Source organism: Vombatus ursinus, unplaced genomic scaffold, assembly GCF_900497805.2.
Source record: "Vombatus ursinus unplaced genomic scaffold, bare-nosed wombat genome assembly UNPS02014909.1, whole genome shotgun sequence".
NCBI lineage: Eukaryota > Metazoa > Chordata > Mammalia > Diprotodontia > Vombatidae > Vombatus > Vombatus ursinus.
This window is the reverse complement of record NW_020954687.1, coordinates 2,730,892-2,750,477: the sequence shown is the minus strand read 5'-3', so window position 1 is coordinate 2,750,477 and position 19,586 is coordinate 2,730,892. Positions and strand designations below refer to the sequence as shown.

At 47.2% G+C, this 19,586-nt stretch overlaps 1 protein-coding gene across 8 annotated transcripts in view; it reads left to right on the top strand.

The window, feature by feature from the left end:
• INAVA (innate immunity activator) overlaps positions 1-19,586 on the top strand; it is a 28,470-nt gene that overhangs the window by 6,430 nt on the left and 2,454 nt on the right. For 2 of the 8 annotated variants that reach the window (XM_027843495.1, XM_027843494.1), the window contains exons 2-9: positions 4,329-4,469; positions 5,385-5,480; positions 5,640-5,756; positions 7,514-7,739; positions 12,500-12,553; positions 14,661-14,874; positions 15,183-15,356; positions 17,620-18,298. In XM_027843495.1, coding sequence (XP_027699296.1) covers positions 4,428-4,469; positions 5,385-5,480; positions 5,640-5,756; positions 7,514-7,739; positions 12,500-12,553; positions 14,661-14,874; positions 15,183-15,356; positions 17,620-18,298 — 1,602 coding nt within the window. In that variant the 5' untranslated portion in view covers positions 4,329-4,427. Of the gene's footprint in view, positions 1-4,324; positions 4,470-5,355; positions 5,481-5,639; positions 5,757-7,513; positions 7,740-12,499; positions 12,554-14,660; positions 14,875-15,182; positions 15,357-17,619; positions 18,299-19,586 lie in introns of all 8 variants that reach the window. The other 6 variants (XM_027843488.1, XM_027843491.1, XM_027843490.1 and 3 more) reach the window with 6 other exon arrangements.

Genomic DNA, 19,586 nt, shown 5'->3' with positions numbered 1-19,586 from the left:
AAAAAAAAAAAAAAAAAAAAAAAAAGGCAATCGAGGCCAACTCCCTCATTTTACAGATAAGGAAACTGAGTCCTACAGATGAAGTGAGTTGTCAAGAAAAGCTTGGACTCCAGTCCAAGATTCCTAACTCCTACATGGATAGGAGCTTGCTCCACCATGCCGGGCACAGTGTGGTGCTGTGGGCCCCAGTATCAGATTTGGACAAATGCCTAGTGCCCAGGGTTTCTTCACCTGGGGCAAGAAGAGTAGGAGAAACTGGGCCACGGAGGGCATGAGGAGCTGGACACATGGGTGGGGAGTCGTGAAGCATGTGGCTATGGCCTGGGAATGGCAAGGGACACCTTGGTTCTCTTCTTTCATCTTCGTCACTGCCCTTCCTTGTCTCTGAGGAAGGCGAAGGGGAAGAGGGGAGGAGGGAGAGAGGAGAGGTGGAATTACAACTTTAATATCCTCAGGAGTGCTGAGTTGGAAGTATGTAATTAATTAGTGAGGATTACTAATTAGTGGGCCTCCTGCCTTTTTCTTCTTCATCTCCTCTTTCCTTTCCAAAGGCAAACACCTTGAGCTAGGTAAGTGGGTTATGTGAGTAGCTGCCCAGCTCTGACCTGGTACTCCTCTCTTGGAATTAGTGTAGCAGGAGGGTCAGAGAAGATTTGGCAAGTGAGATAAAGTGTCCAAAGGAGGGCAGAAAAGCTTCTGGTGAGCTGCAGGTGACAATGGGAGTGTACGCCATGCTCAGAGTCCTTCTTTCAATTCTTCATCGAATTTTGAATAACCAAGGTCAGATGCTCCATATGCATGGGATACAGTGGAAAGAGCACTAGATTCGAAGTTGAGGACCTGAGTTCAAATCCTTCATCTCATGCTTACCACCTGTAAGCATGTAGGATGTAAGTTCCTTGTGAGCAGGGATGGCTTCATTTTTTTCCTTGTATCTTTAGTGCCTAGCACGTAGTAAGTTTGTGAATTAATTGACTGACATTGGGTAAGTGATTTATTCTTCCTGGGTCTCAGTTTCCCCATCTGCAAAATTAGAGGCGTGGATTAGATGAGGTCTGGGGTCTCTTCCAGCTCTCAAGATCTATCAATAAGGCATTTAATTTGTGGTTACTCTTGTACCCCACAGAGACCAAAAGAGTAAAAATGAAGGTGACTGTCTTGGAAGGGCTGGAGAGAAGAAAGTTCCTTCCCAGTTACCTAGTTCCTGACAACAAGGAAATCCGAGATAGCGAGGGTATATGTGCAGGCTGCCTTTTGTTTACACTGGCACCACATAAACCTTTTTACTGATATCCTATGCACTCACTTGGCAAGGGCCACCATCCCTTCTCCCTTTGCAGAGTTAGAATTTTGACCAGGTATTCCACCCTTTGGGTCAGTGGGGCTGTTTAGGTTTGTTATTGGAAGTCTCGGCCTCCATGGTTAGATGGGTTGTACTTTTCCATAGTATTGCTCCTGTTCTTGGTCTTGGTTAAAAGAGGGGACTCTTCTAGAGACTGAATGACTGACCGCTCCCTCTTTCCTGTCCCTCACACCCTCTCCCTGCTGCCTTGTTTACCACCTAAGACCTGCTCTGCTGAAGGCAGAAGGGGCGGGGCCCTTCTCCTCCACCTCACAGCCCCAAGTGCCCAGAGGAGGCAGGATAAGTGCCAGACAGAAACTCGGAAGGACTTTTGGACTCTTGTGCAATGATGCTGACTCAGTAAGGAGGTGTCTGAGCCCTGGATCCAGTCTTGGAGGAGCTCCACCCCCTCCCTTCAGGCAGCCCCATTCAGGACTTACCCTCCAGGGCTTTATGGAGGTTGGTGGGCACCGGGATCCCTCCAAGTTGACTGATAGACTTGCACAATGTTCTGGTGACACTTGAGTGATGTGGAATCCCAAAGAGGGGTCAGAAAACAAACAAATAAACAAAAAATGGTCCTGGGGAATCCTGGTTCCTAGTATGGTCTCAACAGGCTTTCTCTTGAGGATTTAAATAGGGAGGAAAGAAAAGGGACTACAATGCCAGTTCTGTTTATTACTTTGTGTGACCTTGGACAAGTCACTTCCCTTCGCAGCCTCAGTTTTCTTATCTGTAAAATGAAGAGGTTTTCCTACTCTAAAACCTATGATTTTATTTTGTTGTAGCAACAGCAAGGGCTTTAGGAGACTTGGTCTTCTCTCCTGATTGTAGGCAAGCAAATATCTGCCCTTTTTTGTACCTCAGTTTCTTCACTGTAAAATAAGGCCGTTGGATTAAATATCTGTTAAGGTTCCTTTCTACTCAGATAGCCTATGAGTTTATTTGAAACATAGTAAAAAGAACAATGGATTTGAAAGATAAATGAGACCTAAATTTAAATCGTGGTTCTGATGCTTAACTAACTAGGCCAGTCATAACTTCTCAGAGATTCCTTCCTCATTTGTAAAATGGAGACAGGAGAACTCTTGCACTATCTACCTCTCAAGGTTATGATGAGGAAAGTGCTTTCTAAGCCCTAAAGTGATGTAGAAGTCAGGGCCACAAGCATTTATTAAATACCTGCTGTTCTCTAGGCACTTTGCTAATGGCTGGGGAGATGTGAGTTGTGAGTTGCTGCAGTTTCCTTCTTTCTGGAGCTGTTTCAAAAAGGGGCCCATCCTTTCCAGCTCCCCCATATGCCACCTTGATTCTGGGGTGGTGGTACACTTGGGCTCTTGTCCAAGCCAGAGTGAAGCTTGACCTACACTGTATCCCCCCTAGACCTACTGAGGCATGGTGGGCAGCCTTCCATTTCACAGTCTTTCAATTCTTCATCGAATTTTGAATAACCAGGAACAGAGGCTTAGGGGTCCCAAGCGATGGCTTTGGCAACATTGAGCCCCATATTCTGGTCCTGCCCAAGTTCCTTGGGGCACCTGCCCCAAAGTGGGTTGTATTGACCTTCCTGTTACTCTTTTGTAAAAGAAGACATGGCAGCGTCACAGCGGCCATGTATGTACCCTTGTCTCTGAAGGATCCTCTTCCCATCCCAACAAACATCTCATGGAAGGGGTGCCAGATGTAGGTAGTGCTGAGCATCCCCTTCACCTGGGTACCAGTTTCGGCCTCAGAGGGACAAAGGATGCTGAAGTGCACGTGGGAGAGTTAGAAGAGGCAGCATGGGCTCATGGAGGGCCAGTTGGAGATGGAAATCTTCTTACACTTTATTTTCTCTCCATACACTCTCCAGTCAAACAATACTGACCCTCTTACTGCTTCTCGGTTTCCAAACTCCTGAGTCTTTTCCCTGGCTCTCTAGGATTGCCTGGAATACTCTTCTTCTCACCTCAGCCTCCTGCTTCTCTCTAGACTCAGCTCCAATCCCACCTTCTGCAGGAGGCCTTTCTTGGTCTCTCTCAATGCTAATGTACATATTTTTGTGCCTGTTGTGTCCCATTGGAAGGTGAGCTCCTTGAGGGCTGGGATTATCTTTGCCTTTCTTTGTTATCTCCAGCATTTAGCTTCGGGCCTAGCGAGTAGTAGGCACTTAATAAATTCTTGTTGACTAACTGATTTAGGAGGAATGGGCCACTCAGGGATGCAGAGAATTCCCTTTAGCAAAGGCTGGATGATTATTCTCAGGGTGTGTGGTAGTGAGGATTCCTTTGGGGGTAAAGGTTGGTCTAAGGGCCCCCTCAAGGCCCCTCTAACTTGGAGATTTTGTGATCCTAGGCTTTATATTGCTGGACTTTAGCTTAGTAAGAAGGACCATTTTACCCTTAATTATGGGAATTCTACTATCATTCATCACCAGGGTATCAGCCCATAATATGGAGCAAAATGAACACATTAGATAAGAGTGAAACATCCTAGGGAAAATAAGACATCATTTTAGAGGCAGTAAAGGTAATTAGGGTTTGGTTTTTTTGTTATCTAAAAAAATTAATTGTTTTCAATTCACAAAAATCAATTTTTTCCCTTCCTACCTCCTCTACCTGAAGAAAACCAAAACCAGAACCTTTGTAATCAGTATGCGTGATCAGTCAAAACAAATTCCTACATTGGCCATGGCCGAAAAATATATTTCTCATTCTGCACAAAGAGTCAAGTGAGCTCACTTGTTGATGTTGAGCTTGCTATTTTCTCTTATCTCTCTTCTAAGACACTACTATCAGTTTGAGAGCGGAGCTTTAAGAGCAAAGAAAGTGTACGTTGGCACTCAAGGGGTTAAACCTTCTTTCTTTCCCCTTCCACTCCTCCTCCCTTCCCCCCCCCTTCCCTAGTATCCTGCTGTTAATTAGTTTCTGCTTGGAAAAAGGGTCCTGGCCCCTTAGGCAGGCCCAGGTGAGTCCAGACATGGCCTCTTTGTTCTTTCCCAAGCCAGGGAAACTCCAAGCCACCTAAAGTCCCTGGCTGGGAGCTGTGTTCCCCTCCTCCACTCTGTCTCCCCTGCCCCCCCGGATGTCCACCATGGAGAGCAAGGATGAGATCAGCGACACAGACAGCGGCATCATTCTGCAGTCTGGTGAGTGGCTTGGGGAAACCCCTCCCCAGGAATAGGCCAGCTGCCTGAGTCTTCATTCCTCATGGTTGGAGTGGAAGAGATTCAGTCTCTGACTGGGGAGATAAGAGGATTGGGGAAAGGAATCAGAACCCAAGGGATCTCTCCTTCCTTGAGGAGGGCTGACCTAGAGTTGTTGCTGTTCTCGTTGGAAACAGGGGAATGGACTTTAGGACCTCTCACTACCTCTTGGTATCTTGAGTGTGATTCCACTAGCTCCCAGGAATTCTTGGAGTTTATAGTTCTATCTCTTGGCTTGTACTGGCCATGTATACCTTGTTTTGTGTACATTATCTCCTCTAAAAAGGAACCACGCATATGTGTGGTAGGTAGGACAGGCTGTGCTAAGTCATAGGGGCATAGAGTTAAAGCTGGAAGAGACCACCCCTCCCCTCATTTTAAGCATAGAACTGAGGGCCAGACCGACTTGCCCAAGGTCATGCAGGTACTAAGTCAAAAAGCTGGGATTTGAACCCAGTTCCTCTGACTAAAATCTAATGCTCTTTCCACTGCTGTTCTCCTGCAAAGAAGAAGGGAAGAGGCAGAGGAAGAGGGATAGGAAGTTCTCCTGGAGGTTTTCATAGGCTTATCTGCCTCCTGTGCCTCTTGGACCAGGCTGGGACATGGGCAGCTTTCCTCACCCCGGCCCTTTGAGCAGTATTGACTCAGGAGGCCCAGGCTCACCGATATCCTCAGATCATGTGTGTGCTGTACATGAGTGAATGGTGCCTGTGGTCTCTCCAAGGGGAGGTCAGGCGGGTGTGTGGGAGAGGCTGAAGTGGCCTTACTCTTCCTTTCCTCACTTCAGTCCAGGGATATAGATGGGTTATGTGTTGCTCCTTCCATCTAGGCCCTGACAGCCCAATTTCCCCAATGAAGGAGCTGACCCATGCCATGCGAAAGCAGCAGAGAGCGCTGGAGGAACGTCTAGAGTTATGTCTGGAGGAGTTAAAGAGACTATGTCTTCGAGAAGCAGTGAGTGCTCTCTCTCCCTTGTCCAGGGGAGGTGGCCGAGAAATAAGGGGGTGGGTAGAGAGTTTGGAGGAAAAGAAGGGGAAGAGATCAGCCAAGGGGAGGATAATGGGAGGGGCGGGTGCAGAGAGGGCTCTGGCCTACAGCCGTCTCCTGTTTCAGGAGCTGACCGGCACACTGCCAAAGGAGTATCCCCTCAAACCAGGAGAAAAGGCCCCCAAGGTGCGCCGAAGGATCGGAGCAGCTTACAGACTGGATGAACAGACCTTCCGAAGAGAGGTGAGAAGCAAAATCACTCTGGGGGCTGGTCTTTCCTTGAGAGATAATCAAGGCTATGAGGCATTTGTCACCTTCCCTAGTGGACAGAAGATCAAATCCCAGGCCCGGGTACCTATGGTACCGTGCTGTGGCCTGCTTTTCCTTGGCGCGGGACACAAGGGATAGGACCTTGGCCCCTGAAGGAAGCATGGTCTTTTGTGAGCTTTGGGTGAAAGCTATGTGTTGGGTTGAATATTCTGATTTTTAAGGTGATAGGAACACTTTGCTTACTGCATTTCCTTGTGTTCCGTAGATCAGAAAACACAATTCCCTTATCTAGTTGACTAAGTGATTCTGGAGTATTGCATGGAAAAACAAAAGTCTATTCAGTCTGGCTAATTGGTTGAAAATGATCCAGGGATTGCAGAATAGGCAAATGAGCTTAATCCAACATGCCCAGGGCATTCTGGAAACTTTCTCCTCCAGGGGCCCACTGGGAAATAAAGCCTCCTAGCCTAGAGAGAATCAAGGCCAAGCTTGGGCTAGGGAAATTCTGAAAGCTTTGGTGCCACTCAGTCTGGGACTGGATAGATGTCTTTATTTATATTTCTAATTACCTTATTACCCTGGTGTATTATTTCTGGATTTGTCTATTCCCTTTTCCCTTGTAAATAAACCCCCCAATATGCGAAGGAATGGTCTGGGGCATGTAGAAACAGGGTCAAAAGGAAAGAAGGAAATGGATGATAAAACTAGATCCAAGAGGCAGAGTCGATAGCAGAAGGGAGAAGGGAAGTAATTAGGATTTAGGTGTAGTAGATTTTAGAGCCTAGCTGGCAGGGAATGGTGCTTTGAGTTATAGTTCAGAGATAAGTGAAGGTTTAGAAAATAGTGATGAGTGAAAGTCTTGAGACTGAAAGCTAAAGTTCCTTGGGTCTGCTGCAGACCAAGACAGACTGTCTTATGGACTGAGAAGCTGACCAGGAGGCCTAAAGCCTAGGCCTAGGTCTTTGACTTTCTCTAATACTTTGGGAACAGACTTTAGCAGGTTTCCACTTGGCAGCCACCCCAGTGGCTCTGGCCCAACAAAGTCGAGAGAGAAAGTGTCCCACTTAGCAAGCTGGGTGGGAAGTTGGGACAACACCTTCTGGCCTGCTAGTTGAGACTGCCCATCCCCACGTGTGTCTGATGGGTGGGTCTTGGTGCTGACTTTTCCTGATCAAGGAGGTGGCTCTGGTTCAGCCTTGGAAATTTCCCCTCCCTTTGCCCTACATCTCTGTAGACTTTGGTCTTCTCTCCCTGCCTTTCAAGGGAGGGGCAAGGGAAGGGAGACTTCTCTCTTCTTTAAAGTCAGATTTTACCTGTGGTCCGAACACCTTGTGCAGGGCATGCTCTTGAATGAGATGTGGTCTCTACCTTTTGGAGAGGTAGAAGCTTGATAGAGGAGACATAATCACTGCCCACAAAGATCTCCAGGCCTGATGAGAGGCATTATGGCATAGTAAATAGGGCACTGGACTTGGAGTCAGGAACACCTGAGTTCAAATCCCTCTTCAGGGATGTGCTAACTGCATGACTTCCCTGGGCCTCATCATAAAATGAGGGGGTTGGCCTAACCCCAATGGTCTTTAGGGCCTTTTACAGCTCTACATCTATGATTCTTTGACACAATGTTAGCCCACAGGAATTCCCAATCTAATGGAAACACAATTAGCCCACTTGTGGTATCTGTACTCACCCTCATCTGTGCTGACTTTGTCTCCATGACCCCTGCCCAGGACCCTCTGAGCAACCTGGAGCAGGAGCTGGCGCTACAGCTACAGATTGCAGAGGCGGCCCGTCGTCTGTACAAAGAGGAGAACCTCACCAAGCAGATCCGAAGACGGAGGAAGCATGCGGTGCTGCAAGAGGAGAAGAAGCTTCGGGAGCTAGAACACAGCCTTAACGAACGGAGGCTCAGTAGTGGGTGTACACCCCTTTCTCCTGCCACCATGCTCAGGGGAGGTGAGTAGACCTGGCCTTGGCAGGGACCCCCTGACTTCAGGCCTAGATGGTGTGTGCTCTCAACTCTTGGCCCTTCTGGCCAGGAGGGCTGGACCTTGAGGTTCCCGAATGGGGCATCCTTCCTATGGAGTCGACAGGGCTGCCAGGATTACTAACCCTGCTACCTAAAACCCAGCCTCCCCACTATTACAGGGCATGGGGGGGAGAGACTACTCCTCCAGAAGCTTAATGAGAACATCCTGATTACTCTTCTTCTCTAATACTAATTACTCCCAGTTAATCTTTTCTACTCTTGAGTTTCTAATGTCCTGATCAAGAGAGTGAAATATCTGCTACCTTCTGGCCTTTTGTCCAGTTACTCAACTCCCAGGGCAGAGGTCAAAGTGGGCACTGCTATTATGTGTCTCTAGAGCGCACAGCAAATTGATAGTACGCAGGGCCTGTCTGCTCACCATAGAAGACCCTGCCCTGGAAACCTTCCACTGTGGTTTTAACCCTTAATCATCTGAAACCTTGGATTTGACTGGGTGCTCTCTCCAAGCCAGCTGTCCAACCATGGCCTTTTTCTCTCACCCCACCCTATTCCCCCAGTGGAGAGAGCCCAATCTTTAGCTTCCTGGCACATAGGAGGTTACTGGTTTCTCTTCTTCCTCTGTTCTGGCTTCATAAAGTACCACTTAGTTTGGCAGTTCTCAGATATTAATTATGCCTGGGAGCTCTCTGGGCTGGGGATTAATAAATTGAGGCCAAGCAGAGTTTGGACCTGGGCTTGGACTAGAAGTCTTTGCTGCTTTCATACCTGAGCTATCCTAGCCCTTCTTTATCTGGAAGGACTAGAATCCTCTTGTGAGAGTATATATATCATTAGACATCTTAGGCTCTTCCTGGTCCCTGGCTACACCACTCTACTCCCCCCCCCCAAAAGGGGTTGTTGCATCCTTCTGCCCACTGCTTCCTCATCCCTGGAAATGTCTATTGGGAGTTGAAAGATAGTTTCCAGATTCCTCCCAAGTCAACTTTAGGAACCCAAGCAGAGAAAAATGGTGAGAACAGGAAAGGACTTGAGTTAAAATGACTTTTGGCTCATTAGATAAAGGTGCTCGAGTTGCCCTCTAGAGCTAAATAGCCAGACCTTTTTATTCATTCATTCAATAATCATTTGTTAAGCACCTGCCACGGGCCAGAGATTGGGATACAAAGTGCCAGGGATACAAAAAGAGGGAAAAGATGATCCCTGCCCTCAAGGAGATTACAGTCATGAAACAACAAACAAACAAATGTATGCAAAGCAAGCCATTTACAGGACAGATTTTGTTGTTTGCTCAGCTCTGTGTGACCCATTGGGGTTTTCTTGGCAGAGATACTGGAGTGATTTACCATTTCCTTCTTCAGCTCATTTTATAGGTGAGGAAGCTGAGGCAAACAGGGTTAAGTGACTTGCCCTAGGGTCCTACAGCTACTAAGTGTCTGAGGTCAGATTTGAGCTCAGGTCTTCCTGACTCCAAGCCACTATGTCACCTCGCTGCCCTAGGATATCACCTAGGATATCACCTAGGATAAATAGCAAATAACTAAAAGAAGGAAAGCACTGGAATTGGATGGGGGAAAGAGGGATGGGGAGAGACTTCCTGTACAAGGTGGGATTTTAGTTGGGACTTAAAAGAAGCCAGGGAAGTCAGTAGGCAGAGTTGAGGGGAGAAAGTGTTCCAGACCTGGAGAGCAGGCAGAAAGATTGCCCAGAGCTGAGAGATAGAATGTCTTGTTTGCAGAACAGCCAGAAGGTCAGTGTTCTTGGATTGAAGGGGAAGGGCATGGCTCAGGGCTTGGCTAAAGTCAATATTCCCAAATTGTAGAACCCTAGGGCGTATTTGAGACCTCTGAGACCATCTTATCCAACTTCCCTGTTTTATAGTTGAGGAAGTTGAAGATATGAGAATGAGAACGGTACACCCATGGTTGCGTAGATAGGGAGTGGAAGCTTTGGGGTGCCAGTCACTCTTTGTGAGGAAGCAGGTGATAAAAAGGAGGGTCACAGACCTGGGAAAGCAATAAGGAAAGATGATATCATCTTGGCCCCATCTGTCATTCCTGGGAACTTGTTTTCTCCCCCTTCAAAAGCCTGTTGCCGGCTAGGGGCCTGAAATTGCCCAAGGGCATTTAGTTTAGAGAGTAAGGAGTATGAGTGAGGCCTAGGGGGTGGGTAGATCACACTCTTTGGCTCTGGTCTCCCTTTCTCGGGTCCATTTCTAGTCCCTTTGATGGCTCCAGGCTGCTTGAGCAGAAGGCCTCTCATTGCCAGCTGGACCTGGAGCTCCTAGACACCATGTCCAGGCTGTGACAACAGAAGCCTGAAGCAGTAGAAGGAGGGTGTCCACCATGCCTGCTGATGTCCCCTCTTCAAGAGTGGAAAGCAGGTTAGGACATGGCCCGGGTGCTAGGGTGGAGATAGGTGGTAGTTTTGACTTAACTCACTGTGGGAGTCAAAAGGTTATCAAGAAACCTGTCTCTGGGGTGCTCATTGGAGATTGGGGGTGGGGGAAAAGCTGAGATGGCCACTTTTTCCCACTTTTTAAATTGGGGACAAGGATCCTGTGGCTCTAGGGTTCCACTGCCAGGACAGGGGTAAGAACTCTGGAGGTAGCTCTGCTCAGGCAGCCAATGTCCTCTCTTGCCTGAATTATTGCTACAGCCTCCTAATTGGTCTTTCTGCTCCCAGTCTCTTTCTCTACCAAACCAACCTCCCTCTAGCTGCCAAAATACCTTCCCTAAGGCGCAGGGTTGATCATGGCACTCTCCACTCAAAACTCTTCAGTGGGCCTCTATCTCTTCTAGGAGAGAATGCAGACTGGCATTTAAAGCCCCTCACAGTCCCCCTTATTTTGTACTATTTGTCTTCTCCAACTCTGCATTCCAGGAAAACAGGCTCACTTGCTCTTCCCCAGACTGGACATTCCATCTCTTCCAGGCTGCAACCTATGTTTCCAAGGCACTCTGTCCTTGCCTTGGTCTTTCTTTGAAGCAGTCCTGAGTTCTAGCTTGGGTGCCCCCTTCTGTCTGATTCCCAACTTTCTTGATTTTCTCAGACGTCGTTGCTTTCTGCCTCCTAAAATAATAATAGTAATAATTACAATAATAATAATGATAGCAGCTAACCTTCCTAACCTTATTGATTGTATTGGGCAAATCATTTATGAACCTTTCAGAGGTGTCGTTTCTAGCTGCTATCATCATCATTATTATGAATTCCCACGGAGCCTACAGTGTGCCTGGCACTGTGCTAAGCACTTTACAGATATTATTGCCTTATCTGGTACAGGTTGTATCAGCATCTTGCTCCCTCCCTCAGTAAAATATAAGCTCCCTGAGGACATCAGCTGTTTTTTTAGACTTTGTATGTCCAACACTAGCATAGTGTGATACACATAGTTAGCATTTATTAAATGGTAGTTGAGTTAAATTGTGTGATAGTGGAAAGTACACCTGATTTGGAGTCAGAGCACCTGGGTTCATATCCTGGCTTTGATCCCTCCTAGCTGTACCATCTTGGCCGAGTCAAGCCTCTGTTAAGGGAAGGTGCTATAATGTTGGTCTTGGAGTCAGGAAGACCTGAGTTTTAATCTTGCCTCAGATAATTACTTAGTCATGTAATCATTTAGCCTTTCTCAGCCTCAGTTTCCTCATCTATGGGGGTGATAAGAGCTGATACCTCATAGGGTTATTTTGAGAATGAAATGAGATAACATGTAAACCTTAAAGAGTTATATAAATACTAGTTGTTATTATCATTATTATTATTAATAAGTCAGATTCTTCATCTGTAGTAAAATGAGGAAATAGGACCAAACGATGCTCTCTAAATCCTTCTGGTTCTAAATCCTGTGATATTTTCCTCTACTTTTCAATTTCCAGCCCCATTCTTGGCCTCCAAATGTGGGGTCTTGGTGTTCCTATCCCAAGGAAGCCCTTCCTTACCTTCACAGAGTAGGTAAAAGGAAGAACCCTTCTGAATGAGCTCTTCTAGGAAGGAGGAAGTAGCAAAATTAATAAGAAGTTAATAACTGGAAAGTTCTTTGAGGCAAAGCAATGGCCTCATTATAGTGCAATAATTTCATTTTGGAAACATAATTGTATCAGTCCTGCATAATAAGCTGGGATCACCGCAGGGGCCATGTGAGGAGACTTCCTCTTAGAGCCCAGAGGCTTTGGTGGATTCAGAGGGGGAAGGGAGCCTGAGGATCATGGGACTTAGAGTTTGAAGGGACCTTTTGGTTGTAATGGGCAAATCATTTATTAACCTTTCAGAGCCCCAAGTTTACCCCATCTGTAATAATGCTTGCATACCCTTCACGGAGTTGTTATAGAGTGTTTTGCAAACCTCAAAGCAGTATAGAAATGGCAGTTTTTTGCTTTCTTCCTTTCCTTTTTATTATCCACTCCAAACACCTTTATTTTAAAGGTGTAGAAACTGAGATTCAGGACGGAAAAATAATTTCCCCATGAACACCTGTTCAGTAAGGAGCAGAGCCATGTTTAAACTTGGGTCTCTGACTCCAAATTCAGGGCTCTTTCCACTGGGCCACACTGCCTTTCTTTACCTCGTCTATAGTGCTTAGCATGCAGTCAACGTTTTGTAACTACCAAACACGATTGCCTGGAGGTAGAGGATGGAAGTCTGCCAGTCTCCAAATCCCAAACTTCCCTGTGCCTGCTGATGACCTCATCTGCCCCCCTCCCAACCCCATTTCTTTTCTCTTCTCCAGAGCTGAGCACTTCTGATGACAGCTCCCTGTCAGATGCGGTGCTATTGGAAGAAGGTAAGTGAGGCTGTTTGGGAAATGGAGTTAGATGGGAGTGCCCCAATGAAGGTAGCTCTCCGTAGCTCAGGAGCTCCCGTCTCCCCATTCCCTGAGAAGCTTAGCAAAGGCCTCCGTTGATCCTCACGTGTCAAGTAAAGATGTATAAACTTTCTGGGCATGGCGGTGTTTTTTTGGGGGGGGGGTTACTGTTTGGTCATTTCAATCGTGTCAACTCTTTGGGACTCCATTTGGGGTTTTCTTGGCAAAGATATTGGAATGGTTTTGTCATTTCCTTCTCCAGCACATTTTATAGATGAGGAGCTGAGGCAAACAGGGTTAAGTGACTTGCTCAAAGTCACACAGCTAGTAAGTGTCTGAGGCAGGAAGATGAGTCTTCCTGACTCTAGGCTTGGTACACTGTACCACCTAGCTGCTCCAGGACATGGTGGTACAGACCTGTAATTCTTGCTCCTGAGGGAGGCTGAGGCTGAGGTCAGGGGAGTTCTAGGATGCAGTAGGGGTAAAGCTGATCAGGTGTTTTCACTAAGTCTGATACCAGAATGGTGAGCCCCTAGGAATGGAGGACCACCAAACTGCCTAAAGACAGTCAGACTAGCTCAGGTTAGAAAGACAGAGCAGGCCTAACCTTTTGTACCAGTCAGCTTTGGGGATGGTTGCTACACTTTCAGCCTAGGCAAGATAAGGGGAAATTTTGTATAAAATATCTTAGGCAGAGCAGAGAGGCAGAACTCCTTAGTTCCAGAATTCTGCTCATAGTGATTTCACCCCCTTTGAATTTTCCTAGAGCATTTTATCTGGATCACTCCTTTGTGCCCATCACATTCTGCTTTGTATTATACATATTTGTACCCACATCATCAGTGTTAGATTTGAAGCACCCTGAGGGCAGGGATGCTTTAGAGAAGATCCCTAGAGGCCAATTAGTCTAACACCCTTATTTTACAGATGAGGAAAATGAGACCCAGTGAGGTTAAATGATTTGCCCAAAGTCATAGAGTGGTGTGATTTGAGCCCAGATTGTCTGACTCCAGAGAATGATTTTTTTTTTTTGGGCTAGGCAATGACCCCAAGTGACTTGCTTAGGGTCACACAGCTAGTATCAAGTGTCTGAGGTCGGATTTGAACTCAGGTCCTCCTGACTCCAGGGCCGGTGCTCTCTATTCACTGTGCCACCTACCTGCCCAGAAACAATGACTTTTAACTGTACCACAATTAATAAGTTTGTTGAATCAAAGCTAGGTTTCTTAGCCTGGCCCTTAGTAGAGAAACCTCTCTCTTGCCTGGGCACAGGCCTAGGTGGGATAAATGACCTATTTGCCTGTGCCAAGTTCCCTGCTCCAGCTTCCCACAACAAATGCAGAGGAATGGTGGTGGAGAGCTGAGTCAGCTTCGGCCCAGGAGTTCCTGAGCCTGGGAGCCAGATGACCCCAGTGGGGAGATAAATTCCAGACTTGTCAGCCAGAGACCCTGAGGGCAAGGAAGAGACAGTCCAGGCCCCTGAGAAGAGTTTCACCCTTGGGGAAGAAGGGAGACACATTCTGGGGATTTTCCCACAGTGAACCAGCCAGAGTCACTGAGGATTCTGCTGTTCAAAATCTCCTCTTTAGAGCTGAGTATAACTTTTTTGGCCTCTGGAGCGTGGCTCAGGAACATAGCTAGGCAGTGATAGGAAGAGACAAAACACCATTGAGGCACCTTTTCCTTGCAAGCCTGGAATTGAGGAGGGCCTAAGGATCATCCACAGAGAAGGCACAGAACCTTCTGAGGCCTCCAGAATATAGAAACCACGTGCTAGAAAAACATGTCAAGGAAAGATAATAACTAGAAGGTTGGCAGCCAGCGCTGCAGGTGCCAAGATACACCTTGAGTGGAGAAATGGGTTGTGTGGTATGGTTCACCTGGGAGGGCTTCCTGGGGGAGGCTGGCTTAGAGACCCAAGGGATCTGGTGCCATTCATTGATGTCTGTGACCAGAGAGAACCCCTGGGGCAATTGGTGTTGGCCTTGGGAGGAGAGGAGAGGAGAGGCACAGAACAAGCAGCTTGGTTCCTGCTGGGCTGGTTCACCCACCAGCCACCCTTACTGTCTTTCTTCTCCATTTGCAGAAGAATCCCAGTTGTCAAAACCTGTTCCAGAGTCCCCGGCACCGCCTACCAGGTCACTCCCGCCCCAGCGACTGGAGGGGCTGAAGCCAGCAGGGCCTGAGGCTGGGGGTCCAGAGCGCTCTCCAATCCAGAACAGCCCCTGGAAGGAGACAAGCCTGGATCATCCCTATGAGAAACCCAAGAAATCTCCCTCAGAACTGGATAGCGAGTCCAGGTAGAGGCGTTGGGGGATTGGAGGTCCCGGCGTCTGGAGGAAAGGGTGGTGGGAAGGGGGTATAGAAAAGGTGGGAAAGGGATGAGTGACTTCGGCTCTTTGGTCAGTGTGACTGGGCTCTCTCCACCTCTTGCCCAGAAGTAGAAATGTATTCCCCACTGAACACAAGCTCATTTTTGCTTCTTTCCACATTAACCTCTATCTCAGACTCAAACCTGTGCTCCCAAAGGAAAAACAACCAAAAAACAAAACAAAACTCCAAGCCCATGGGAAAATTCTCCCTTCTTACCCTTCTCCTCTCTCTGCAGCAGCCCAGCCACGACACCCCAGGATGGACCAAGCTCCCTCAGCTCCTGGGTGCTGGATGCACCTGCAAATCACATGGTCCCACTCCGAAATATTCCTGGACAAGTTCAAGGCCGGGCGAGTGCCCCTGCTACCCCAGAGATTCAGGGGAGACGGGGGCAGTCTCACTCTCTAAGGTAATGAGTCCCAGGGACTGGGCTTCCATTTATAGAACTCTTTTGGGGATTTGCAAAACTCTTTACATTCATTGTTTTATTTGAGCCTCCACTTATTAATCATTTTGACGAGCAGACCTGTGGGGGGGGGGGGGTGTTAAGGACACGGTAGATTCATTTGCATTTTACAGATGAGGAAACTGAGGTTCTGAGAACTTCTGTGACTTGCCCGCGTTCACACAGATAGGAAGGATCTGAGGTGGGATTCAATTCCGGTTCTTCCTAACCACAAGTCCAGGCATTCTATGACCTTCTATTCATTGCTGCCTCTGAGTATCCTTAGATAAGAGACTAGAGGCAGTTGGGGTGAAGACCTCGAGTTCACTGGCTTTCTCTGTACAGACTTCTGACCTAGGTGGCCCATCTACCTCCCTGGGCACAATTCAATTAGCCAAATATTTTTAAAAATTTTTTTCATTAATTTATTTTGATTTATCAACATTCACTTCCTTAAGCTTTTGAGTTTTAAATTTTTCTACCCCTCCCTCCCCAAGATGGCGCACAATCTGATACAGGCTTTACATATACATTCCTATTAAACATATGTTCACATTAGTCGTGTTTTAAGGAAGAATTAGAACCAATAGGAGGAACCACAAGAAAGAAGAAACAAAACAAAACAGAAGAAAAAAAATGGCAAATAGTATGCTTCGATCTGCATTCAAACTCCGTAGTTCATTCTTTGGATGTGGACAGCATTTTCCATCATGAGACTTTTGGAAATGTCTTAGATCCTTGCATTGCTAAGAAAGGCTAAGTCTATCAAAGTTAATCATCGCACAACATAGCTGTTACTGTGTACAATGTTCTCCTGGTTCTGCTCACTTCACTCAGCACAAGTCCATACATGTCTTTCCAGGTTTTTCTGATGTCTGCCTGCTCATCATTTCTTATAGCACCATAGTATTCCATTACATTCATATACCACAACTTGTTCAACCATTCCCCAATTGATGGGCATTCCCTCAATTTCCAATTCTTGGCCACTACAAAAGGAGCTGCTATACATATTTTTGTACATGTGGGTCCTTTTCCCATTTTGATGATCTCTTTGGGATACAGCTCTTGAAGCAGCCAGACATTTATTAAGCACCTGCTAAGTGCTAGGCATCGTATTAGGCACTGGGAACGTTACGGAGGATAGGAGGTCTTTGACATCTTTGACCCATTAGTGGGTAAGTATACCCACTAAAGGAGAATAAGTCTTGTGTACTAATAAACTCTGCTCCAAGGCAGAGTGTGATAAGGGCAAAGGAAAGGCCTGGACAAAGTGATTTAAGGAAATCTGAGTGGGGAGGGAGAGAAAACTTTCAGGTTGAGGGGAAATCAAGGAAGGCTTCATAGAGGAGGAGCTAGTACCTGGGAAGGGCTTGAAGGAAGACAAAGTTTACAAAAGGTAGGGATATCAAAGGGATTGTATTTCAGAAATGGAGATTGGTCTCTAGGAAAACACAAAGATGACAGGGCAGAATTTAAAAAAAAAAAGGCTAATAGTTCTCTTTGGCTGAAACATGAGTATAAGAAAATATTATGAAATGAAGCTATAAAGGTAGATTTGTCACTATATTGTCTCCCATCTGAATGCAAGCTCCCTGAGGGCAGGGATCGCTTTTGCTTTGTTACCCCCATAATGCCTGGCACATAGTAAGCACTTAATAAGTGCTTGTTGAATGATTGATTGATTAATTGGAGCCAGACTGTGGAGGCCCTTGAAATGTCAGGCTGAGTTTGCATTTTATCTTAGAGGCAAGAGGAAGGCACAATAGGAAGATTTTTGAGTAGTGGAGTAACATAGTCTGTTCCCATACACAAGATTATCAGCTGTGTGAAGAACAGACTGGAGAAAGGAGATGTGGGTGGCAGGGAGATCAATTAGGAGGCCTTTGGAATAATCCAGGCAAGAGATGATGAGGGACTGAACGGAGGTGGTGGCAATGGAAGTCGAGAAAGGAGGGATGTAAGAGATATTGAGGAGAGAGGAAATACAGATGTAGCAACTTTGGATATAGGGGATAAGGCTGAAGGAATATTCAAAGGTGATCTTTGAGTTTTTGAGCCCACATGAATGGGAATGTGGTGGAAAGAAGGAAGTTGAGAGTTAGTTCCCTTGACAAATGACCCTTTCTATCTCTTCCCCCAAATTAATGTTTCTAGCTTTCTCTTGCTTTGTCCTCACCTGTTTCTGAGATCCGGGGCTGAGTTGGTGTCTTCTTTCTCCCTTCAGGGTAGATTCCTTCCGGGTGTGCCCAGAAGGCCGTGGCCGAAGTGCCATCCCTCGCCGGCGTCCCACACACTATACAGTGACTGTGCCTGACTCCTGCTTCCCTTCAGCAAAACATCCCCTGCCCCACCCTGCCTGCCTCTCTGGCTCTGAAGACAGCAGCTCTGATGTCTCCAGCATTTCTCATGCTACCTCTCCAGGCAGTAGCAGCCCAGACATCTTCTTGCGGCCCATGTCCCCATCTGACCAGCTTTGTTCCCGGAGAACCTGGGTCTCAGCTGATGGACGAGAGCTGGCAGCTTATTATCCTAAGCTGCTGCCCCCATCTGGATATTTCCCAGCAGGGCGGTATGTAATGGTGGCTGACAGGCAATACTTGCCCGCTGGATGGGAGCTTTGCCACCTGGGACCTGGCACTATCTATGATGAAGATGGAACCCCTCTGCGCTACCAACGACTAGTGCCCTCTCACAGCCGGATTGTGAGGACACCTTCCTTGAAGGACAGCCCTGCAAGCCGGGGACTCAGCAAAGCAGCTGTATCAGAGGAACTCAAGTGGTGGCATGAGCGGGCACGGTTACGTAGTGCCCGTCCACATTCACTAGACCGGCAGGGGGCCTTCCGAATGAGGAGCCTCCCTCCAGGCAGAGAGTCCTTTGGGAGAGTCATGGGGAGAACACAGGTATGGGACAAAGGAAGTCATTAGAGTGGAATAGGGAACTTGAAAGGCAAGTGAACCCAATGCTTGCCTACCCAAGGAAGGTTATGGGGTGGAATAGGAGAACGATAGGTAATGTGGGCAAGTCCAATTTGAGGAACGATGAAAATACAGCTGAGTCTCTATTTGTCCGCACCAATATTGAGATATGTGTAGTCCTAAGCAGGCAATGACCCTAACATCATTTCTTTGAGGCTTATATGGTGCCCCTCGGCTTTCATAAGTCATGTTTATCCTGTCCTATTGCTTGGTAAGATGCTTATACTGCACTTCTTGAGCGCATGCCAGTTTGGCAGCATTAGGAGGTGACCCACAAAGTGGATGAGTCACATGCAGATAATTGAGAGTTGACTGAATCCTCTAGGTTTATTTAGGCCGCTCTGAGTACTTATCCCATCTACCTCCTGACCTAGTAGGCCCCAGGAAAAAGGCATTAGTCAGATCCAGAGCTGAATCATCTTCCTGCCTATTCAGCCCTCCAGGGACTCAAGGGACACTAAACTGGGATCACCAAGGAAGACTTTGGGACCAGAGACTGGGACCTCTTTCCAGTTTATTTTCTAGCCTGACACAGCACCTCCTTTTTCTTTGGATCTTGGGTTTTCTATCTGAAATGGGGCAGGGGTAGGGGGAACACCTCCTCTTTGAAGTCATTCATATACATTCCTACCCTCAAACACAAATCCTTTTGTTTTCCCCGTCCTCTCTTCACTGGCAGTAGAGAAAGGCCCCAAAGCTATAAACTCAGAGGTGTGTTTGGGTCCTAAGGTTCCTTGTAGCAAGCTGCTTCCCCACCCACAAACCATTTGGGTTGTGGCTGGTGCCCCACTGGCTCTCCTGGCCTGGAGCCCAGGCCGCACCCTCCCAGCTGACATGTTCTCCCTATGTGCGAGCTTGGACCTGTTCTTGGCCCTCACCTGGCCCGTCTCAGCCTGGCCAAGGATGTCCCAGTAGTGGGGAGTAAACCTGTAGAAGGAGGGAGGGGAAGGAAGAATTTTAACTGGAAAATTTCCAGAAGAGGGTGCCCAGGATGGTGAAAGGACTGAATCCTCATGCCACATGAGAATCAAACGAAGGAACTGGCATAGCTTGGAGAAGAGAAGGTGTGGGATGAGAGAAGGGACATGATTGCTGTCTAGGTAGAATTTACAGAGACAGGTTTAGGATTAATGTAAAGAAAAACTTTCAAAAAGTGAGAGCTGTCTGAAAACAGATGGGGTGCCTCAGGAGCTAGTGAAATATCCCCCCCAGG